Genomic DNA, 20,882 nt, shown 5'->3' with positions numbered 1-20,882 from the left:
ACAAAAAACAGATGTTCAAAGCTGTGCGAGTCTGACTGGCACAAGAAGACTAGCCTAACAACACCCAAAGCTTCCATGTCCCCTACTTTGTCCCCTACTACACAACACTGCCTAACTGTGAACCCTCCTATCCCAATTCTTCACCATGGACAGTTTGTTCAATGATTCATTACAGTCGGCACTGAGAAAAAGCTGGACTGAATTTGAAGAGCACGGTCTGACATTCAACACCTTAATCATTTCCCCTGCCAAAGCAATGACATCATAGCCCGGTTCTCTCTGCATCCCTCATGTTCAGACAGAAAAAGTCCTGCGTCACCACCACGTGATCCGCACTTATTTTCCTTCACAGTCGAGAAATAATTCAAATCAGGTTTTAGGGTTCACTGTTTGTTGTGATGCATGGGACCATTGGGGCAGCATGTAGACAGCATGGCAGTCTAAAGCCCTTCCTCCTAGGCCCCTGTTGGGAGTAGCCGGAGGACTTGCTGTCTCTGATGATGTCACTGGGTCACAATGCCACGGAGTCTGCCCGACGTCTTAATTACACAAGTGTGTAATCCCTGCCTGATGGTCCAGTTCCACTACTGACAGAACTGTCAATCATATCTACAACCAACACACTGATCATTGACATGGCATTAGCAAACCAAAACTAGCCCAGTACATGCTGTGTTTGTGTTTACGTACCAAGTTGTACATTACAGTGTGTGTGGAACAGTTACTAATTCAGAAAGTGGGTTCTTATTCTTAGCATTAATGTTTTTATGGTGCAAACACAGTACAAGGTGTACAGTGCAATATATCAATCAAACTGTTACCAGTTTCAGCCCCGGTAATGAAACATTAGGATTCAAAGAGATTGACACTTCTATGCCAAGATTCAGATTGTATTTCAACTACCTATAATTTTGTTCACTTTGAAGTGAGATATGAACTGAACATGGATGAGCTAAATGAACTCAAGCCATGATTCAAAGAAAGTGGAGGAGATGAAAGAAGATGAAAAACAAGATGAAAACAAACTAACTCGACCTTCATGATAGAAGAAAAGAGATTCACAGCATGGGCACAGCAACATGATGACGACAGCAGTAACATAGATCATAAGAACAGTATGACTTCAAGCAAATGGAGTGTGTAATGCTGAGATTAAGAGAGGCGTTTGTGCATAGCATACCTGGTCTATTTCCTGTTTAACAAGGTCCTGGGTGTTTCCATTTCAATGGGGCTGCTCTCATTGTGAAAAAGTAAAAGGAGAGGGGAGGGGTAGTGAGGATAAAAGAGAGATACAACATGTAAACAGATTACATAAATATCTTAATCTCTAAACCTTAGATAAAATTGATTTTAGATCCTAATTCCTGTCCAAGGAGCAGGCCAACTGTTTTCAGGTCTCCCATTTACTCAAAGCTCAAGCTTGATAGAGATTAGATGCTAGGTAGACCCAATTATACGTAAGTATAATACAGCATTTAGATAATCCACCTGTTTATAGGCACTGACAATAGAAACAGTAGGCCAAGTGGAGAGGATCAGCCTGAATAGGGTTATCTGTGAGCCAAATAAATATGAAGCACTTATGTCATGGCCGGCAAATAAAAGATAAGAGATTTGACACAAGGATAGGTTTATATTTTTTGCCAAATTGACACAAATCTAAGCCTTGAGAAAGATAACAGGCATGATGTGAATCCACAACACTAGCCCACTCCACTTTTACAGGCAATATTAATGTTAATTTATAAACTTGGTGGTTCGAGCCCTGAATGCTGATTGGCTGACAGCCGTGGTATATCAAACCGTATACCACGGGTAAGACAAAACATGTATTTTTACTGCTCTAATTACATTGGTAACCAGTTTATAATAGCAATAAGGCACCTCAGGGGTTTGTGGTACATGGCCAATAGTCCAGGCACTCTGCGTTGTGTGGTGCATAAGAACAGCCCTTAGCTGTGATATATTGGCCATATACCACACCCCCTCGTGCCTTATTGCTTAACTAACCCAGTTCAGTTGAGAAGGGTGAAATTGCAGACTGCAATTCGGGGCGTTCCTTCATTTGCAGGAATCCCTCTTTATACTTCTATTTTTAAGATAGGACATGCAGGAGGCGGCGGCGTTAATGCACAATAACGTTGGTTGCTAGCCTCCGTCCTCCCAAAGAAGGGGCTGGGGCGACAACAGTAATAACACCGGTAAACAGTGTAAACAGCGCGTCAACCTGGTCGACGCTGATCTTCAGTGCGTAATCATTTTTTTACGCAGGCCATCTAATAATTTGTACCGGTACAAATGTATTGAAAGTGCATTTCACATTATGGTAGCCTACCCTTTTGGCTTTACATTGGAGATTTGCACTTTTTTTCAAGGTTCTATATCAATTTAAATATTTTTGAATGAAGAGCCATTTGGGAGCCAAATGAGCCGGCTCTTTTACATGAACCGAGCCAATGAGCCGGCTCAATGCCCATCAATACTCGACACCACGCAGAATATGTGATTAGCTAGAACGAGCTGTGCGGCCACACAAGTTTTCAGTCAGACATATGTATACTTAGCTAGCTACACATCTACCTCTACTGCACCTGTTGTCTCGACTAGAGGTCGACCGATTAATTGGAATGGCCCAATTAATTAGGGACGATTTCAAGTTTTCATAACAAATCGGAAATCGGTATTTTTGGGCGCCGATTTTTTAAAATATTTGTTATTATTTTTTAAAATGCCTTTATTTAACTAGGCAAGTCAGTTAAGAACACATTCTTATTTACAATGACGGCCTAGGAACTGTGGGTTAACTGCCTTGTTCAGGGCAGAGCGACAGATTTTCACCTTGTCAGCTCGGGGGATACAATATTGTAACCTTACAGTTAACTAGTCTAACGCTATAACCACCTGCCTCTCGTTGCACTCCACAAGGAGACTGCCTGTTACGCGAATGCAGTCGAAGCCAAGGTAAGTTGCTAGCTAGCATTAAACTTATCTTATAAAAAACTATCAATCAATCATAATCACTAGTTATAACTACATGGTTGATGATATTACTAGTTTATCTAGCGTGTCCTGCGTTGCATATAATCGATGCAACGCTGGGGGATGATTTAACAAAAGCGCATTTGCGAGAAAAGCACAATCGTTGCACGACTGTACCTAACCATAAACACCAACGCCTTTCTTAAAATCAATACACAGAAGTATATATTTTTAAACCTGCATATTTAGCTAAAAGAAATCAAGGTTAGCAGGCAATATTAACCAGGTGAAATTGTGTCACTTCTCTTGCGTTCATTGCACGCAGAGTCAGGGTATATGCAACAGTTTGGGCAGCCTGGCTCATTGCGAACTAATTTGCCAGAATTTTAAGTAATTATGACATAACATTGAAGGTTGAGCAATGTAACAAGAATATTTAGACTTAGGGATGCCACCAGTTAGATAAAATACTGAATGGTTCCGTATTTCACTGAAATAATAAACGTTTTGTTTTCAAAATGATAGTTTCCAGATTCGACCATATTAATGACCAAAGACTCGTATTTCTGTGTGTTATGTTATAATTAAGTCTATGATTTGATAGAGCATTCTGACTGAGCGGTGGTAGGGAGCAGCAGGCTCGTACGCATTCATTCAAACAGCACTTTCGTGCGTTTGCCAGCAGCTCTTCGCAAGCACAAAGCTGTTTATGACTTCAAGCCTATCAGCCTAATGGCTGGTGTAACCGATGTGAAATGGCTAGCTAGTTAGCGCGCTAATAGCGTTTCAAACGTCACTCGCTCTGAGACTTGGTGTAGTTATTCACCTTGCTCTGCAAGGGCCGCGGCTTTTGTGGAGCGATGGGTAACGCTACTTCGAGGGTGGCTGTTATCGATGAGTTCCTGGTTCGAGCCCAGGTAGCGGCGAGGAGAGGGACGGAAGCTATACTGTTACACTGGCAATACTATAGTGCCTATAAGAAGATCCAATAGTCAAAAGGTATATATAATACAAATGGCATAGAGAGAAATAGTCCTATAAATACTATATTAACTACAACCTAAAACATCTTACCTTGGAATATTGAAGTCTCATGTTAAAAGGAACCACCAACTTTCATATGTTCTCATGTTCTGAGCAAGGAACTCAAACGTTAGCTTTTACTTCTCCAACACTTTGTTTTTGCATTATTTAAACCAAATTGAACATGTTTCATTATTTATTTGAGGCTAAATTGATTTTTATTTATGTATTATATTAAGTTAAAATAATTGTAACAATAATAATATTGTTGTAATTGTCATTATTACAAATAAAAAAATAAAAATCGGCCGATTAATCGATAGCGTCTTTTTTTGGTCCTCCAATAATCGGTATCGGCGTTGAAAAATCATAATCGGTCGACCTGTAGTCTCCACCTCTGAATGCTCGACTATGAAAAACCAACTCACCTTTACTTGTTGCATCCTCTATAACCACTGTGATTATTTTACCCTGCTGGTCATATAGCTATGCAAATCTTGAAAAACGAGAAGGCCAGATGTCAAAATGTCTTACCTAGCAAGTCACGTTAGCAGCGGTGAGTGTTTAGGCTACCATTGTGATTGACAACTAGGTAGATAGTGTTTGGTTTGATGGCTAGTTCCCTAAAGTTAACTATCCAACCATTGTGGTAATTGTGCTGTAACAATTACGTAATGCGCTCGCTAGATGCTAGGTACTAGGCACTGTGCCAGTGCAGCAGCCATAAACCAGATTTTAGCCCCGCGTAGCCAGATGTGTGTGGGTGCACTGTTGCTAAACTGGCTAATCACTGGCCAGCTCCCGAGTCTGATTGCGATTATTTGATAGCTAACCTAGTTGCTAACATTAGCGATTCAACTCACCTCGCAAGAGACACACGCTGCTGCAGTGCTGGTGGTATGGAACCGAGACCGCAAGCATTCGAGCGGTGACGGCAGAAAAGTTATGGTCGACATGTTCGTCGCATTTCCATTGGTCTTCAATCAAATCGATACTTTACTGACCGTTGTTAAAGCTAGCTAGCTAATAAAATTCAACAACATTCAATAACAACAAACTGCTCACTCAAACGAGTGTCAAACCAGCAAGAATAACAATCCTTCAGAATAAGAGTTCTGTCCTGTAGTCTTTAAGTGTAAATGATTAAATAAGGAAAATAATTATGGACAATATCTTAATACTCGATATATCTTATACCAGTTAAGTAAAATAATTATATTATATTTGTTCGCATTAAACTGTTTTTTCCAAATGATAAAACAAAAATGTGCGTGTACTTTTATAAACTATTTCGAATGCGTGTCAAAATAAAAGTCTAAAACATATCACACATCCCATTCCAGGCCCACAATATCAATCGTCGCTACACCAACATCAGTACAGAAGTAGGGTTTGAAAGCAGTTAAAAATCCTATTTAATCCCGATGTCTTCCGCCCAAGCAAAGATCCTGCAGCTCTAACAAAGGATTCTCACTTTAATGGCCAGATGTTTGGGAAAACCATATTTAGTAAGTGTTCCAACCCTGTCCTTGATCTACTTCCATTATTAGGATAACATCTTTGGTGTTTAGCACCACAGTAAAAATGCTAAGTTTATTCACATTTTTAACAGAAATCATCCTCACATAAATACACCATACACTGATTCTATTGATTTTCTGGACATTACTGTTTTCCTTTTTCCCAATAGATGGAGACAGAATCTTCAAAACCATAGTAACCTTAAATCAACAGATACACACTGGGAAAAGTATGTCCTCGACTCTTTCAAATATATTTTTGAGGAGATGGGAAACTACATTAACGAATTAACACCCATTGTGTGCGTAGTCCATGCGTTGTCAGTGTGAAGCGCTGTGCATTCTGGGCGATTCGGGGACAAGGAAAGCTCTTCTTCAAGGAGTGAATCGGAGTCAATTGGGAGCTAGCCCAGATGCCTGTGTGGAGTTGTCCTACTAAGTACTAAGCTAACATATAGGCTTTATAAGCACTACATAAATGCTTAGCAAATCAACTATAAGCATATGTCATACTCTATAAATGGTGTATAAACATACATAGTGCATTTATTGATTATGACATACAGTTATCGATTATTTGTGAAGCATTTATGTAGTCCTTATGACGCCTTTATGTATGCTCAGAGGTGTAAAGTACTTAAGTAGTACTTTAAAGTATTTTTACTTAAGTAGTTTTTGGGGGGTATCTGTACTTTACTGTTTATATTTTTGGCAACTTTTACTTCACTACATTTCTAAAGAAAATATTGTACTTTTTACCATACATTTTCACTGACAACCCAAAGTACTCATTACATTTTGAATGCTTAGCAGGACAGGGAAATTGTGAAATTGACGCACTTATGAAAATAACATGTGGTCATCCCTACTGCCTATGTTCTGGCGGACTCACTAAACACAAATGCATCTTTTGTAAATAATGTCTGAGTGTTGGAGTGTGCCCCTGGCTCTCTGTACATTTTTAAAACAAGAAAATGGTGCCTGCTGCTTTTCTTAATATAAGAAATTTGAAATATATACTTTTACTTTTGATACTTAAGTATATTTAAAACCATATACTTTGACTTTACTCAAGTACTATTTTACTGGGTGACTTTCACTTTTACTTGAGTAACTTAAGGTATTTATACTTTCACTCAAGTACGACAATTCGGTACTTTTTCCATCCACGGTGTATGCTCTACTTTGTACATTTGGGAAACGACAAAATCATCTCAAATGGTGGGTTTGGCGCCCCCAACTGTCAACAGTTTCCACAAAATCTATTTTAAATAGTTTCATGCAACTTGTGGGAAACAAGAAATGCCCTCCTGGCTAATCTTCAACAGCACATTAGATATATTAACAAGAATGACAAAGACACGTTAATAATAAAATAAAAAAATAGGAACACGCATTAGAAAACTTAAAGGAATAGTTCACCAAAATTACATATTGTTTCCTTACCCTTTAAGCAGTCCATGGACAAGGTATGACAACAATCCATGCTTTGGTTTAACTGGCCACTGATTAAAATGCTAACTTTTAAGTATTTGTGGCACAAATCCAATGCAAGTCAATGGTTCCTATATTAGCATCTGCACACTTTATGTCCAAATCATCCTATAGGATCTCAAAATGTGTAACTCAATTAAATTACTACAGATTATTTGGTTTGTGGACCAGGATGTGGACATAAAGCAAAGGTTTTGATTCGGCTTAGGGTTGTGGTTCAGGGTTAGGGTTGAACAGGGATGTGGACACGAGTCTAGGGTTATGGTTGTGGTTGAGGCTAGGTTAGGTTTGAACTGGGGTGTTGAAGGTAGGAAGCTAAGGAAATCCTCTGGTTTGATTATGAATACTTTAATGTCGTAAAATCCCATACTATTTTCTCTTGGCTAAATTAGAGAGTTTTTTTCAGAGACAATGGCATCTGGTTTCTGTTGTGCAATATGAGCGAATGGAATTGAATTATGTAATTTATACCTTCGTCTGTCCTGTCTTGTGTTTTTAAGTAAAGGATGAGAGCTAGTTTGTATAAAATGCCCTATGTCAATCTCATAGATCTGTCTGCACTGGGTTCTGACAACTAAAACATTGTAATACACACCTGCTGGTAGTAGACAGTTATTATGCCATTGTTATATCATATCATTGTTATCTGATAATAGCTTTGGTCACATGGGTGGCTGGCCCATATCTCCATTGCTGAATTGCTTCTCCTTATCCAGATCCATTTATAAGGCTGCTGAGCAGAAACAGCATCAGTACCGATACAGGTTCAACTTCTGGACATTATCCTCCTCTTAGATAAGGTCTGCCCAGGGGATTTGAGCTGGGTGGCTGTCTGTTTTCTACCCATGGCAGTTCGTTTCCTCCTCTGGTTTTTAATCAGAGCCGTAATCTGCTGATGTTGCTCTAGAGGCCAGGCCCATATGCCACATCATTCTCCCTGTGACCTGGATCTAAGCCTTTTAAACCCTGCAGCAATTTGTCTCTGGCCAAAGACCGGTGTCAGAATCTGAAATCCTCCATGTCCTTTATCGGAATCGAATGCAAAACTGCGCACTTCCTAAAATTAAGTACTTCAAAGTGTTTCATCTGTGCTCTCTATTTCAATATCACCAAACCCACAGGAATACGATGTGGTTGTGGCCGAGGTCCGGCTTCTCCAGGCTGGAGGCCAAACCCACAAGCAAAACGTATGTTACCAAATGCACATTTTCATCTAAAAGGGGAGAACATTTTGTTACATCATGGCAGACCGAGATAGATTGAAACCGGCTTTAATCTGTGTGTGAGCTGGAATAGTGGTGATTCATTGGTGAATAATCTGACCTTGACTAAAGCAGATGTTGATCATCTAAGGGAGGGTTTAGCTCTAGTGCAGTGCATGGAATAGGGAAAGTGGAGACCACTATACTCAAATCTGGCAAAGATTTAATCCAGGTACATCACAAGATAGTCAAAAAAATAATCATACTTTATTACCATCTGTATACAATCAATTCCCTATCAAACATATCCATGTGTTCAAAGATAATCATCATCATCATCATTCATGAAAACAAAAATAACTACTGTACTAGGTCCTACATTTGAAACATGACTCGTTTTTTCTCAACAGTGTGCAGAAATGGAATAGACATTGAAGAGAAAATGTTGAACAGAAAAAGACAAACACTGTACTGGTGTTTCAATAAATAAATTAACAGGATACATTGTAAGCAGTCAAACACTTCAGGTAGGTCTTAAATGATACACTGAAAAATAATGTCCAAGTCCTCCAGTTCCACAAGTCACAGACTTCTAGATACATCATACAAAACTGCTCATACTCTAAAATATTGTTTCTCAGACTCTTGGAACCAGATTGGGTCATGCATTATGACCATGATGAAGTAGAAGAGAGAATGAATGCCTCCAACAAATACAACTGAATGTTAAGGAGCATTTTGAGCCTGAGGTGTGTTATGAACCCTCACAGTCAGTTTGCTGCAGATGGGAAATGGCCCCTTTTTTATCTTCAAACATAAAATGACCAGGAAGCATGGTGTGAAATATGATCCCAGATCAGTGAGGGAAAATGCATCTACCGAACTGATTACACACTCACTCAGTGTCCCTCCCCCATGACAGTCACCTCTCCTGGGACTGCGACTCAGCGTCCCAGCTCTTGCCATGTTGGTTCTTCTTGCGGGTGTGCTCAGCCATAACCACAGCTGCCAACACGGTAACCAGCACCGTCACAGTGATTACCAGCACGGTGGCCGTCTCTGCCATGCACAACTGACTGTCCACCCACGCCAGCGAGGCACCCGCCAGCTGCAGAGGCTCGTGGCACGTCACGTTGTGGTAGTCGTCAACGTGCAAGTGGCGTACACTCAGCAGCTTGCTGAAGACCCGGTGCAGGTCGCAGTCGCAGTTCCACGGGTTGCCAGCTAGCTGCAGGTGGGTGCCGGCCGTGTGGAGGCTCAGGAAGGTCTTGAACTTAAGGTGCTGCAGCTGGTTTCCCTCCAGGCCCAGCAGGGTGAGGCTGTGCAGGGGAGCCAGAGCCTCCGTGTCGATGTGAGTGATGTTGTTCTGGCCCAGCTGCAGGGCCTCCAGGACGGGCAGCATGGACAGTGAACCATGGCGCACAGCTCCCAGCTGGTTGGCATGGAGGTAGAGGTGGCGCAGTCGAGACAGGCCCCGGAAGGCTCCTGGCTGGAGGAAGGTGATGAGGTCCAGCTTCTCCAGGCTCTCCAGGTGCTCCAGGCTGGAGACTTCCAGACGCTCAAGGGTGTTGTGGTCCAGCCGGAGCTCCCGGACTGAGGACAGACTGTGGGAGAAGTCCGGCGGCAGCCGGAGCAGCTTGTTACGGCTCATGTCCAGCTTCTCCAGAAAGGAGAGGGAGTAGAAGGCCTGGGAGCGGAGGAGGGTACAATAAATTATGAACATGAAAAAGTAATCATAGGCATCAAACCCTCATATCCACCATCAAATCCTTATGCTAAACTATGCCACTAATGCATAGGCTATCACAGTGTTTCTCAATCCATTACTAGTGTTGGGCTAGAACAAAAATGTTTACAGTAGGACCCCATGAGTATATGACATTATATGGGTTCGCATGTGTTACCTCGGGCTGCAGCAGCTGGATTCCACTATCAGACAGCACCAGGACACGCAGTGACCAAAGTCCGGCAAAGGCACGGCTCCGCACTTCTATCATCAAGTTGCCACCCAGGTCCAGCAGCCAGGTGCCATGGGACAGGCCATGGGGCACTTGGAGGAACCCGCGCGCTCGGCAGTCCACCAAATCCGAGTGTTCGTAGCAGAGGCAGTGGTGAGGGCACTCTTTTGAACCTACCACTGAAGACAGCGCCAGCAGAGCAGGAAATAACATATTACTTGCAAAATGTGCACCTAAAGTGCTTTATCACGACAAGGCTTGAAGACGTTTGGAGTGGAGTGTCAGAATCCAGATATCTGAGGAATATCTGCAAAATAAGGCAAACAACCATTATACTTATGGTTTGGAGATGCTGTCGCTGAGTAGTGAGTATTCGGTACGATAGAGAAACATGTACATATTATATATATATTAATCTGTAGGCTTTTAATATCTTGAACTAGTCGACATCTCTAAAATACAAGTTAGAAAACTCAGAATCCGTTACTGTACACAATACCAGCAGTGAGCCGGTTGCGCGTAATGTGAAGGTTTTACGCATAGCCTATTGTTGGTAATTGCAGAAACACAATTGCGTTAAATACATTAAAATGTAAATTAAATGTTACTTTTTTAAACCTACAAAACAGCAAGCCTTTTCAAAGAACGATAACAGCAAGTAAGTACCTCGTAATTAAATTAAACAATACCTTACCTATAATCTTTATATCCAATCAACAATGAGAAGCGCTGGTGCCGCATCAGTAAACCAACTCCTTCGTCATCTCTCTTTGTCACGCTCCCTCCCGCTTTTTTCGTCGAGACCTAATCCACAAATCATCCGCCCTACAGAGGTTCCCATCGAATAGTTTTTGTTTTAGTACTCCTTCTCAGACCCCTCCCTTTTATTTCACCTCAATTTATCCAGTGTCCTGCTATTAGCAAGAGTAGAATAAACATTCCAGTTACCCATTGAAGAACCCTCGTTTTTCTAATATGAAAAACTGACGATGGAACATCTGCCCTGCTATCCCCCAACTTTAATTACACAATATGTAGTTTGTGATTTTCTTCTGAGCAAATGTCATTGCGTCGTATTAAATCACATTCACGCAGAGTTTACATGGTGCATCCATCAAATTGTGTCCAATAGTTAAACAGTGAATTCGGAAAGTATTCAGACCCCTGGACTTTTCCCATATTTCTTACGTTACAGCCTTATTCTGAAATTGATTAAATAAAAAAGTAATCACACAATACTCCACAATGACAAAATAAAAATAGGTTTAGACATTTTAACAAATGTATTAAAAATAAACAAAAATACCTTTATTTACATAAGTATTAAGACATCGAAATTGAACTCCGGTGCATCCTGTTTGCATTGATCATCCCATCCTTGAGCTGTTTCTACAACTTGATTGGAATCCACCTGCGGTAAATTCAATTGATTGGACATGATTTGAAAGGCACATTTCTGTCAGAGCAAAAACCTAGCCATGAGGTAGAAGGAATTGTCCATAGAGCTCCAAGACAGGATTGTATCGAGGCACAGATCTGGGTAAGGGTACCAGAAAATGTCTGCAGCATTGAAGGTCCCCAAGTACACAGTGGCCTCCATCATTCTTAAATGGAATAAGTTTGGAACCACCAAGACTTCATTGAGCTGGCAGCCTGGGCAAACTGAGCAATCAGGGGATTAGGGCCTTGGTCAGGGAAGTGAGGAAGAACCCGATGGTCACTCTGACAGAGCTCTAGAGTTCCTCTCTGGAGATGGTTGTCCTTCTGGAAGTTTCTCCCGCCTTCATGGTGGAGTGCCCAGACGGAAGCCTCAGTAAAAGGCACATGACAGACCGCTTGGAGTTTGCCAAAAGGCACCTAAATATTCTCTGGTCTGATGAAACTAAGATTGAACTCTTTGGCCTGAATGCCAAGCTTCACATCTGGAGGAATCCTGGCACCATCCCTACGGTGAAGCATAGTGGTGGCAGCATCATGCAGTGGGGATGTTATTGAGCGGCAGGGACTGGGATTCTTATCAGGATCAAAGGAAAACCTGCTCCAGTGCTCAGGACCTTAGACTGGGGCAAAGGTTTTACCTTCCAACGGGACAACAACCCTAAGCACACAGCCAAGACAACGCAGCAGTGGCTTCGGGACAAGTCTCTGAATGTCTTTGAGTAACCCAGCCAGAGCCCAGACTCTGGAGACCTGAAAGTAGCTGTGCAGCGACACTTCTCATCCAACCTGACAGAGCTTGAGAGGATCTGCAGAGAATAATGGGAGAAACTCCCCAAATACAGGTGTACCAAGCTTGTGCCGACATACCCAAGACTCGAGGCTGTAATTGCTTCCAAAAAGTACTGAGTAAAGGATCGGAATACTTACGTAAATAGATTTAAATATATATACACATATTTCATACATACATTTATATATACGCAAACATATTCCAAACTTGCCACACCACAGCATTTTCTTACTCTAAAGGCATCCATTGAGACAATATTCTTCTCAACAAGTTTAACATGCCACCAGTTGCTACACCATCTGAGTTTGACCACAAATGAATAGATGGACAATTTGCATCTGGAGGGGTTCTAGGTGGTGATAAAGGGGAAACTGTAAATAATAGGTTCATACATGGTCCTGCTGACCAACGCATGTGTAGCGTACGGTTTCAGATCTGTTTCACCTCTATACATGGAGTCCTGGACAAAGGAAAACTATTCTCAGCCGTGAATTAATGATTTAATTGAGGTAAAACATGTCAGAACCAAAGCCAGAGTGAAACTACAATATGAGTGACTAAGCATGCCATTCTATAGGGAAGAATAGGCTCCTTTAATTGGTTGAGTGCATCTCCATTGTATTTTTGATTGTGGAGTAGCCCACAAATGCCCCTAGAGGCCCTCAATTTCACATGACAGGTAGGCAGGCCTACTCTAATTCATTAAGTGAGTGAATAGGGAACATACAGTATTTCAACACCATTTGTGGCATTTCACCAAATTGATTTTTAGGTATGTCATTACGTGTAATTCTGACAATGTGCCATGGTTCTTTGTTATGTGGATACTTGTTTATTGAAGGCAAGACCTTAGAGCTTGGATACTGTCTGATATGACCTATTGAATGGACATGGTCATTGCTTGTTTACCACAGCCATACATCTCACCTTCATTTACATTTCAATGATGCCCTCTGCTGACAATTTGAAGGCATAGCAGATAACAAAAATGGTTTGCATTTCATCGATCCCAGATGACCCAGCTCAATAAAACATTGAAATAATGCATTTAACAAAACAATTGGTAGTTGAAGATGAATTCCTTTTCCCTGAGGAATATTTTGATATGAGTGTGAACAAAAGACTGATTGCTACATCCCAAAGTAGAAAACCATGAACACCAAAGGCCAAAAAAAGAAACATGACAAACTGCAAACTTCGTTTTTTTTCTCCTTTTTTTTATTTCCATGTTACTAGCTATTTAAAAATAAAAAATAAAATACTGGGAAGGAAACCTTGGCAACGGCAGCCTCGTTGACACACGGTGGACGGGTAAACAACGCGGATGCCTGTCACAACTTAACCCCACTGGCCGAGCCTCCAATCAGGCTACATTGTTATAAACACGAGGCTGGGATAGGGGCCTTTGGGCCATTTGGGAAACCTGCTCCCCATCCCAGTCTCAAACATGGCAAGATATCTTTAAGTACATTTTTTCCAAAAGTGAATACAAAGCATCCCATACAGAACTGAGATCGATCTCATCGCACACGGTTCAGTGGCACGCCATATGATATTGGCCAACGTGGTTAATTAATTTGTTTTTTCTTGTTCGAACATGGGAGGAATGCATTGAGTCGGGCGGAAGAGCAGATTTCACCTGCCAAAGTGTGTCAATGGTCGGTAGACAATAGAATAGGAGTGGGAGATGGAGAGTGTAAGAAAAGAGCTGGATTTCAATGTGGTCCCATCGTGGAAGAGGTACTGTATTGTAGAATCAAAGACCATGAGGGACAAGGATGAAAGGGAAGAGGAAAACAGCCCAGCCTCTACTCTAAAATAACACATGCCCTTTATCTTTAGCTTCCAGACTTAAAACTATACACAGAAAAACAGAGCATCTTTAGTTTAGGTGGGACCATGCAGCAAGAGCTTATGGGTAAAAGCAGACAGTCATGTCTGTTTGGAAAAAAGGAAAGCATTTCATGAAAAATATTTCAAGCTACTAGAACCAAATGGGTGTTTACAAATTGTATTTTTTCCTGAAAGGACAATTTGGGGGAGGTATTTCAAGTCTATTTTATGTCAGATTAATAATGTTAACACAATTTGAGTGTTTCCCCCGTTGAGGGAAAACCGCAATTTCAATAACCTACTGGGTGCATGTTTGTAAGATTGTGAGAGTTCCCATTCATCCCATTCACACGCGTCACTATTGGCATCCTTTCAGTCAGCTGTTAAAAAAATAACCATGTGCTTTCAAGAAAGCTATTAAAATTAGTGTTCTTGTCAAAACAGTATTTCAATATTAGAAAAGGTCCTTTAACTCTTACCATAAATTTCTACTGTTGAAATTTACGAGAAATGACTAGAAAATAGATCAACCAATGAATAGAAATCAAGTGACTTTTCTCTGTGAAATGGAAGTGAGGAGCAGGCTTGACGGCAGGAGGAGAGAAGAAACAGAAGGGAAGGTAAGAGGTCAAGAAGAGGGGTGTGGGTGGGGAATGATGGCAAATTGAGATTACTTTTGTTAGATTATCTTTAAAAATGAACTGGATATTTCCCTCTCGATTGGGACCCCCTTTTGTCCTGTTCAAAATGTTGGACACCTCTGATGTTGAAGGGAGGGGGAAGAGAGAAGAACAAACCAAAACTGCCTTTGACGTTGTGACCTCCCCCAACCAATTCCCCCTCCCACACCCCCTAACTCCGGCTCAAGATGATAAGGTGGAGTCTTTCTGTGTTTGCTGTGCTTGTGGCCGCTGCACCGACTTCTGGCTCTCCACATCTCTAAAATGTTTCTCCACCTGCAGGGGACAAGACAAGTAACATTTTATCCTCAATCAACTTTCTGGTATTGCCATTTCTGTATTCCCTCAATGGTGAATGAATGGTGGGAAGGCATACTCACTATTTTGCGTACGTGACTTAAAGCACTACCCTCTTTGCCTTTGCAGTTCTCCACCTGGTAAGGTGGGGATATGACCACGTCGTCCATCACCATGATGTTCTTCTCCTGCCATTTGCAGTCTTTGATGCTACAGAGAGATGGAGAATGTTTTTGAAAAAAAGCACCCAGTAAGCTGCCTTTAGTCAGGGTACTGAGGTTAAAGGTTTCAGGTCACACATTTAGACAGATGACTCCATGCAGCAGGTATCGGATGGTGGACAGGTGCATATCGAACAGCAACAACGCTGAAGAAAATTTACAAACAAATTAAACAAAAGAACATTACAGAATTAACAGCTTACATTAGAAATGGGTCAATCAGTGTTGGTACTGTAAGACTTACAGTCATAGTCTAGGCCAAATCAGGGATCAACACTAGAACCAAGAGGTATAATGGAATGCATACTATTTGATAGGGTTTTAAAACAAAACATTACCGAATCAAAGACTGGCATTCAAACTGGACAACTAATCAGTGAAGGCAACTTCAACATCCAATAAGACTATTTAAATGCATTGGGTAGCACATTTTCTTTAAAACAGCCTTTTCTGACCGTCATAGTAAGTAAATAACAGATGTTTCTATAGATGGAGGCAGCAGAGCCACAGTATTAGAGACAGGAGACGATACTCACGTTTTATGTATAGTCTGGAATAGCTGTTGGCCCTCCACAGAGACTCCAGCACTAATTGCATATGCTTGGGATAACTTGTCTTCCTTTTCCGACCGTGCTCTGTTGGCAAGCTGCAGGCGTGTTGGAAAAGGAGAACCAAAACGTTAGAGCTGTTCACAATAGCCAACATTCTCAACTGAGAACCCCAAAAGCCCTTGGAAGTTAATGTAAAAAGGAAAAAATTATATTTGGCATTGAAAGGAACTAAGGAATTTCCACCTGTTAGCAATACAAACAAATATTAGAAACTGCTTAGTGATCATTTTAGTCAAATGTGGAACAGGTGGGTTTTGTTTGATGCCGACCAAAGTTGAATGATATGGTGATGGAACATTTCAGGATTTTTTTGGGGCAAGACAATGGCCATTCATTCTTTAAATAGACAAACAATCCATTCAGGTTAAACATATGGTTCCAATCAACATGTGAAAGCACCCAAAATTATACAATTCATTGACTCCGTGTTGGGACAGGGATTCCCAATTCCAGTCCTGAAAACCAATGGGTGTGCAAGTTTTTGTTCCAGCCCAGCATAAACACACCTGATTCAACTAGAATAAATCAGCTTGCCTAAACTAATTACAGTCTTTAGTCTGACTGAACCACAATTAGCTGACTCAAGTGAGTTAGAGCAGGACTTATTGATAAAGCTAATGACAAAATGACCAGATGTCCGATGATTCGTCATTACTTGGTATGAGAAAGAGATGTGTCAAGGAGGGTGTGAGGAGTGGTGATTGGCTGGTCTTACCTTGCTGACATTCAGAGATGCTAGTGGAGGAGGAGTTTCAGTGCGGTCATTAATGATGTCCACCTCAGACACATAGGCTAAGTTAATCAGAATCACGTCGCTGACGTTTGCCTTTCCACTGGAGGGGGCGCATTCTGAAAGGTCAGTGGGTCAAGGCAAATAGGCTGTACGACACATTCCGAATGGAGGTCAAATAAGCAGCAGTTCGCATTAAACTAAATATACATGCAGGACTTGTATGCGAGGGAAACAATGGATCAGCTGGAATCATAATTCTATCACTTCTTCCACAAACATTAGGCTATGCCAGACCTGAGGTAAATCAACATGTGTATGTTATTGAGCTTAAGGAGAAGTCAGAACACATTCTAAATGGCATACTGCAGCTAGTTACAATAGTGCAATTTAGTCGCTCAATAGTGAACCACTGACCAAATAGGCCTAATAAGTGAGCACAACATATTCTACTCTAGTAGAACACAAAATCCAAGCACAGCACCAATCCAACTTTGCCATGTGCTGGAGATCCCCTGATGGAACACCTTTTTCACCCCCCCCCCCCCCCCCTCTATTCTGCCATTCAACAGCCTCCTCACAACAGAACATCCTGGGATCATGTTTGCCCATTACCTAGGAAACAGGTCCAGGGTTCACCACTGCAGTCCAGGAACAGCCTCTTGCCCAAGAAACAATGCAGACTGTTACAACCCATAACAGAAGTCCTAAACATTGACTGGTAAGTCCTGAGCTTAGCCTAACAAACCACCAGCAACTAAACAAAATGAATAGCCCACTCAGAACTTCTCAAATGAGATGTTAAGAAGCAAGCATTTCACAGTTAGTCTACACCTGTTGTTTAAGAAGCATGTGACAAATACAACATTTGATTTGAAGCCGGCATGAGGTGTATAGACTCCACCAGGAGATCCCCGTTCAACTCCGCTAACTTAAGTGAGGGGACAAAGAGTCCAATGCATTGTTTGTAAGGGAGGAGGCTGGGTACGAACAAGCCACAATTCATATGGATATCAGAAATACTGTGGAGCGAAAGAGGGCTAATAGCCTACAAGGCAGAGAATATTTTTTTTTGGCATACTAAGCACAACTGCCAAGAGTAGCCTTCACGAACACCCAACTGTGTTAAAGAAAGCTCAAGGGATACTATCTAGTAGCAGCCTGCTCACTGCCCTTGACACGGTTTATAGTCTGGCGACAGACAAAATTCACAGACTCTGACCTCACACAACAACCGAAGGCAGCACAGAACCTGCACTTCAACCGATTTCCCAAAAAGACTAAACCCTGAGCCAAGCTAATTATTTCCCAAATAAAAAACAGGTTGGATATGAGTAAAAGTTTGGGAATAAGGCCTGTGTCCTTACTATGGTCAGAAAAGTTCTCATTACAAGGCAGACAGAGGTAGTGCTCAGAGCTGAACTCATTCAGGTTTTACAATCCTTCATTTTATGGCTGCTGCACTTCCTCCATAACAGTAATAGAGGGCTGTGGATTTCCTGTCTGACATCATGACCTTTCAGTGACTCACCAGCCTCAAGGGAAACAACCTAACATGCCATGAGGGTATGACTGGATCTAGAAGCTTTATTTACCCCCTGCACTATACTATGCTATTGTGTCACCCTGAAAACATGTCACAGTGTGCTTCCATAAACAAAATACCTCAAGTGAATAGGCCTACATGATACACCACTTGAAGAGTATTGGGAACATGCCCTCTATGCATCTCACAACATCCACAGAAAAGTAGACTAGATTTAACAACCTTAACATTGTAGATCTGTATTAAAAAAAAAACAATAAAAACATTTACAAAACAAGGGCTAGTCATCAACTAACATTGATAAAATGCCTCTAACTTAACTTGAGCAAAGTCTGAGGATTGAGGCAGTACTACCTTCCAGCCAGGTAATAGAGACCTGTTTGACATCCACCGGACCGTGAAGGTATGGAATGCACACGGTTGAAATCCACAATGCTGATGCAGTGTGATAACAGCTGACTGACAGACAAATCACATTCCTTTCCCTGGCTGTGGCTGCAGTTATTTCACTATCACAGGGTGGCCTGACTCTGGGCCTTTCTGCCCTATACCAGGCAGAGGTGGAAGATTGGCCCGCACAACCACGCAAACAGAATTCTTAGTGCTCTGCAATGTATGTCTGTGTGAGCATATAGTCCAAATCAAATGGCTTCCTAAGAGTTCTGCAGCATATCAAATGTTGCACTTCTCACGACTGCCCATTTCTCTAAGCAGTGCTCTGTGCAGGCCTGAAAATGAATTTCTGGGCTAAAAGCGCAAGAGATGTGTATAATACCTCAACTTCACTCAACCTATACTGTATAGGTCTTCTCCAAATGTTGCCTGTAAGAAATCCACCTGGCTTTATCCCATCAACATCCCTCATGTCATGAAATACAAGTCTGCACATTCAGATAACATATTTCACAGCAACTAGGTAACGTTGGCCATCTTCCAATATAGCTACAACTAAGAACTTGCATATAGTTCATGTATTTCTCAAGTTCGTTACAAAACACTTGACAGGGGTCAAAGTACTTAGGTAGACAGTTACTAGCTAACGCTAGCTAACCCAAGAACTTGACAGTCACTCCTTTCTAAACTGTCACCAGTGAATCATGGCGTGTCAGTTTCGACAACGTAAGCTAACTTGGGGTGGGTAGCTACCTACATCATTGCATGACTAGCCATTAAATAACCATTGTTTTAGAGCATACTACAACTCTAAGCGTGGTCTGCTAGTTAGCATGCAGCTAGAAAATGGGCTAACTGTTACTAAGAATTTGCCAGGCATAACGCCCCTTGGAGCTGCCAGATAGTGATCCCAACAAGGACCGACTGTGCTAACGCTGACCACAATAGCTTGGGTTAGCAAGTTAGGTAGCATTATGGCACAATACCAATGCCAACTTCGATAGCTAGCTGGCTAACAACAAACATTAACTCAAGATCATGCCGATTCTAAACTTGACATACCTGGCTTGAAATAGAAAGTAACAAGGTTTAAAGTAACTGAACGGAACAATATTTAAATCGTGTGGTTAGCTACGTTTTGATCAAGAGTAGGCTAGTTAGCTCCCTAGCTAGTCTCCTGACTACGCTTGCGCGGATCTTAATTTGGCAAGCGCGAACAGTTACCCCCAGGCCCCTTGCAGCCTGGAAGACCACCGATTTAGTGACAACGGAAAACGGTAAAAAGGATACTCAAAGTCAACATCTTGGACTGATAGTCAAAGGCAACGACCTCTCCTTGCAATTGCTGCCCCAAGCAGGTGAGGCAGGAGACATGGCTCCCGACACTGAAATACTCCCCCGGTCCAGGAGCCGCCATCTTCTCCGCCAGGAAACGGGAGCGCCAGATTTACGTAAATATACGCCGTGGCGTCACTGACTACCGATAGGGAATGTTGATGGGCGTTGTCATAGATTGATCACACTTCCCCGGGCGGTCCAATTCTCCACCTCATGACTGGTTGATAGAGTTTAACCGATCTGGACCCTTAAATTGTCCCGATCTAGTAATATTTTATTAGAAGTCTTTCTCGCCACAATAAAAGTAATATGGTTTGTCCATGTCAAAGAAAGAAATGTCCGACGTGCTAACTGGTTGAACGCGGCACATGTATTACTGCAACCAGTTATCAAGTCCGACATTTCCGAGTTCGACTACTAGGCACACTATCACATGAACAGCGGCAATAGTACTTCTCAAGATGTTGCAATTTTGGTGAGTAGGCCTATGCATAAAACATTTAGTTAATTCACTCACACTGTTTGGAGACTGGTAAAAGCAACCCTCAAGTTCATACTTATAAACATCCCTCATCACAAGCACCAGAGTAAAACATCCATGCACTTGGCATTTCACATTCATCTTATTTTTTCCACCATAAATGTATATGGAGTGGACAGTTCTAAAGATATGTTTTTGACTTGCCTGTTACAAGCTTGAAGCCTAATTTCATGATGCTAGTATAGAAATAACCTGACTGGTCGGATTCTGACCAGGGCCTGATTACAGACTGGGCACTTGCCCTGGGGACCCACCATATAGCATATAAAACACGTCATAAGCCATA

The 20,882-nt window shown here is 41.7% G+C and overlaps 3 protein-coding genes across 4 annotated transcripts in view; all 3 read right to left on the bottom strand.

The window, feature by feature from the left end:
• LOC110538383 (myocardin-related transcription factor A) overlaps positions 1 to 5,131 on the bottom strand; it is a 44,483-nt gene extending 39,352 nt beyond the window's left edge. The window contains exons 1-2 of one of the 2 annotated variants that reach the window (XM_036938426.2): positions 4,866 to 5,131; positions 1,181 to 1,231 (exon numbers count right to left, since the gene is read on the bottom strand). The gene's annotated coding sequence lies outside the window, so the exon portion shown is untranslated. The remainder of the gene's footprint in view (positions 1 to 1,180; positions 1,232 to 4,865) is intronic. The other variant, XM_036938423.2, reaches the window with a different exon arrangement.
• A 3,332-nt stretch (positions 5,132 to 8,463) lies between these two features.
• LOC110538384 (asporin) lies at positions 8,464 to 11,212 on the bottom strand. Its single transcript, XM_021625172.3, has 3 exons — positions 10,871 to 11,212; positions 10,123 to 10,483; positions 8,464 to 9,905 (listed from the first exon to the last, which is right to left on the bottom strand). The coding sequence occupies exons 2-3, from the start codon at positions 10,387 to 10,389 to the stop codon at positions 9,141 to 9,143; spliced, it is 1,032 nt and encodes a 343-aa protein (XP_021480847.3). The 5' UTR covers positions 10,390 to 10,483; positions 10,871 to 11,212; the 3' UTR covers positions 8,464 to 9,140.
• A 2,770-nt stretch (positions 11,213 to 13,982) lies between these two features.
• LOC110538385 (protein LSM12 homolog A) lies at positions 13,983 to 20,255 on the bottom strand. Its single transcript, XM_036938422.2, has 5 exons — positions 20,008 to 20,255; positions 16,764 to 16,897; positions 15,974 to 16,083; positions 15,300 to 15,426; positions 13,983 to 15,195 (listed from the first exon to the last, which is right to left on the bottom strand). The coding sequence occupies exons 1-5, from the start codon at positions 20,132 to 20,134 to the stop codon at positions 15,103 to 15,105; spliced, it is 591 nt and encodes a 196-aa protein (XP_036794317.1). The 5' UTR covers positions 20,135 to 20,255; the 3' UTR covers positions 13,983 to 15,102.
• Between the last annotated feature and the right edge of the window lie 627 nt (positions 20,256 to 20,882).

Source organism: Oncorhynchus mykiss, chromosome 12, assembly GCF_057628025.1.
Source record: "Oncorhynchus mykiss isolate SJ-2025 chromosome 12, ASM5762802v1, whole genome shotgun sequence".
Lineage (NCBI taxonomy): Eukaryota > Metazoa > Chordata > Actinopteri > Salmoniformes > Salmonidae > Oncorhynchus > Oncorhynchus mykiss.
This window is presented reverse-complemented; position numbering and strand designations above follow the sequence as displayed.

Bases quoted from the DNA above. Each gene is read 5' to 3' on its own strand.
- LOC110538384 (XM_021625172.3), bottom strand. From the start codon at position 10,389: ATGTTATTTCCTGCTCTGCTGGCGCTGTCTTCAGTGGTAGGTTCAAAA. The intron at 9,906-10,122 runs GTAACACATGCG...CTCCGCTCCCAG, and splicing joins TCCAGCTGCTGCAGCCCGAG to GCCTTCTACTCCCTCTCCTT.
- LOC110538385 (XM_036938422.2), bottom strand. From the start codon at position 20,134: ATGGCGGCTCCTGGACCGGGGGAGTATTTCAGTGTCGGGAGCCATGTC. The intron at 16,898-20,007 runs GTATCCTTTTTA...CTGACCTTTCAG, and splicing joins GTCCAAGATGTTGACTTTGA to AATGCGCCCCCTCCAGTGGA. The intron at 16,084-16,763 runs GTAAGACCAGCC...ACACGCCTGCAG, and splicing joins CATCTCTGAATGTCAGCAAG to CTTGCCAACAGAGCACGGTC.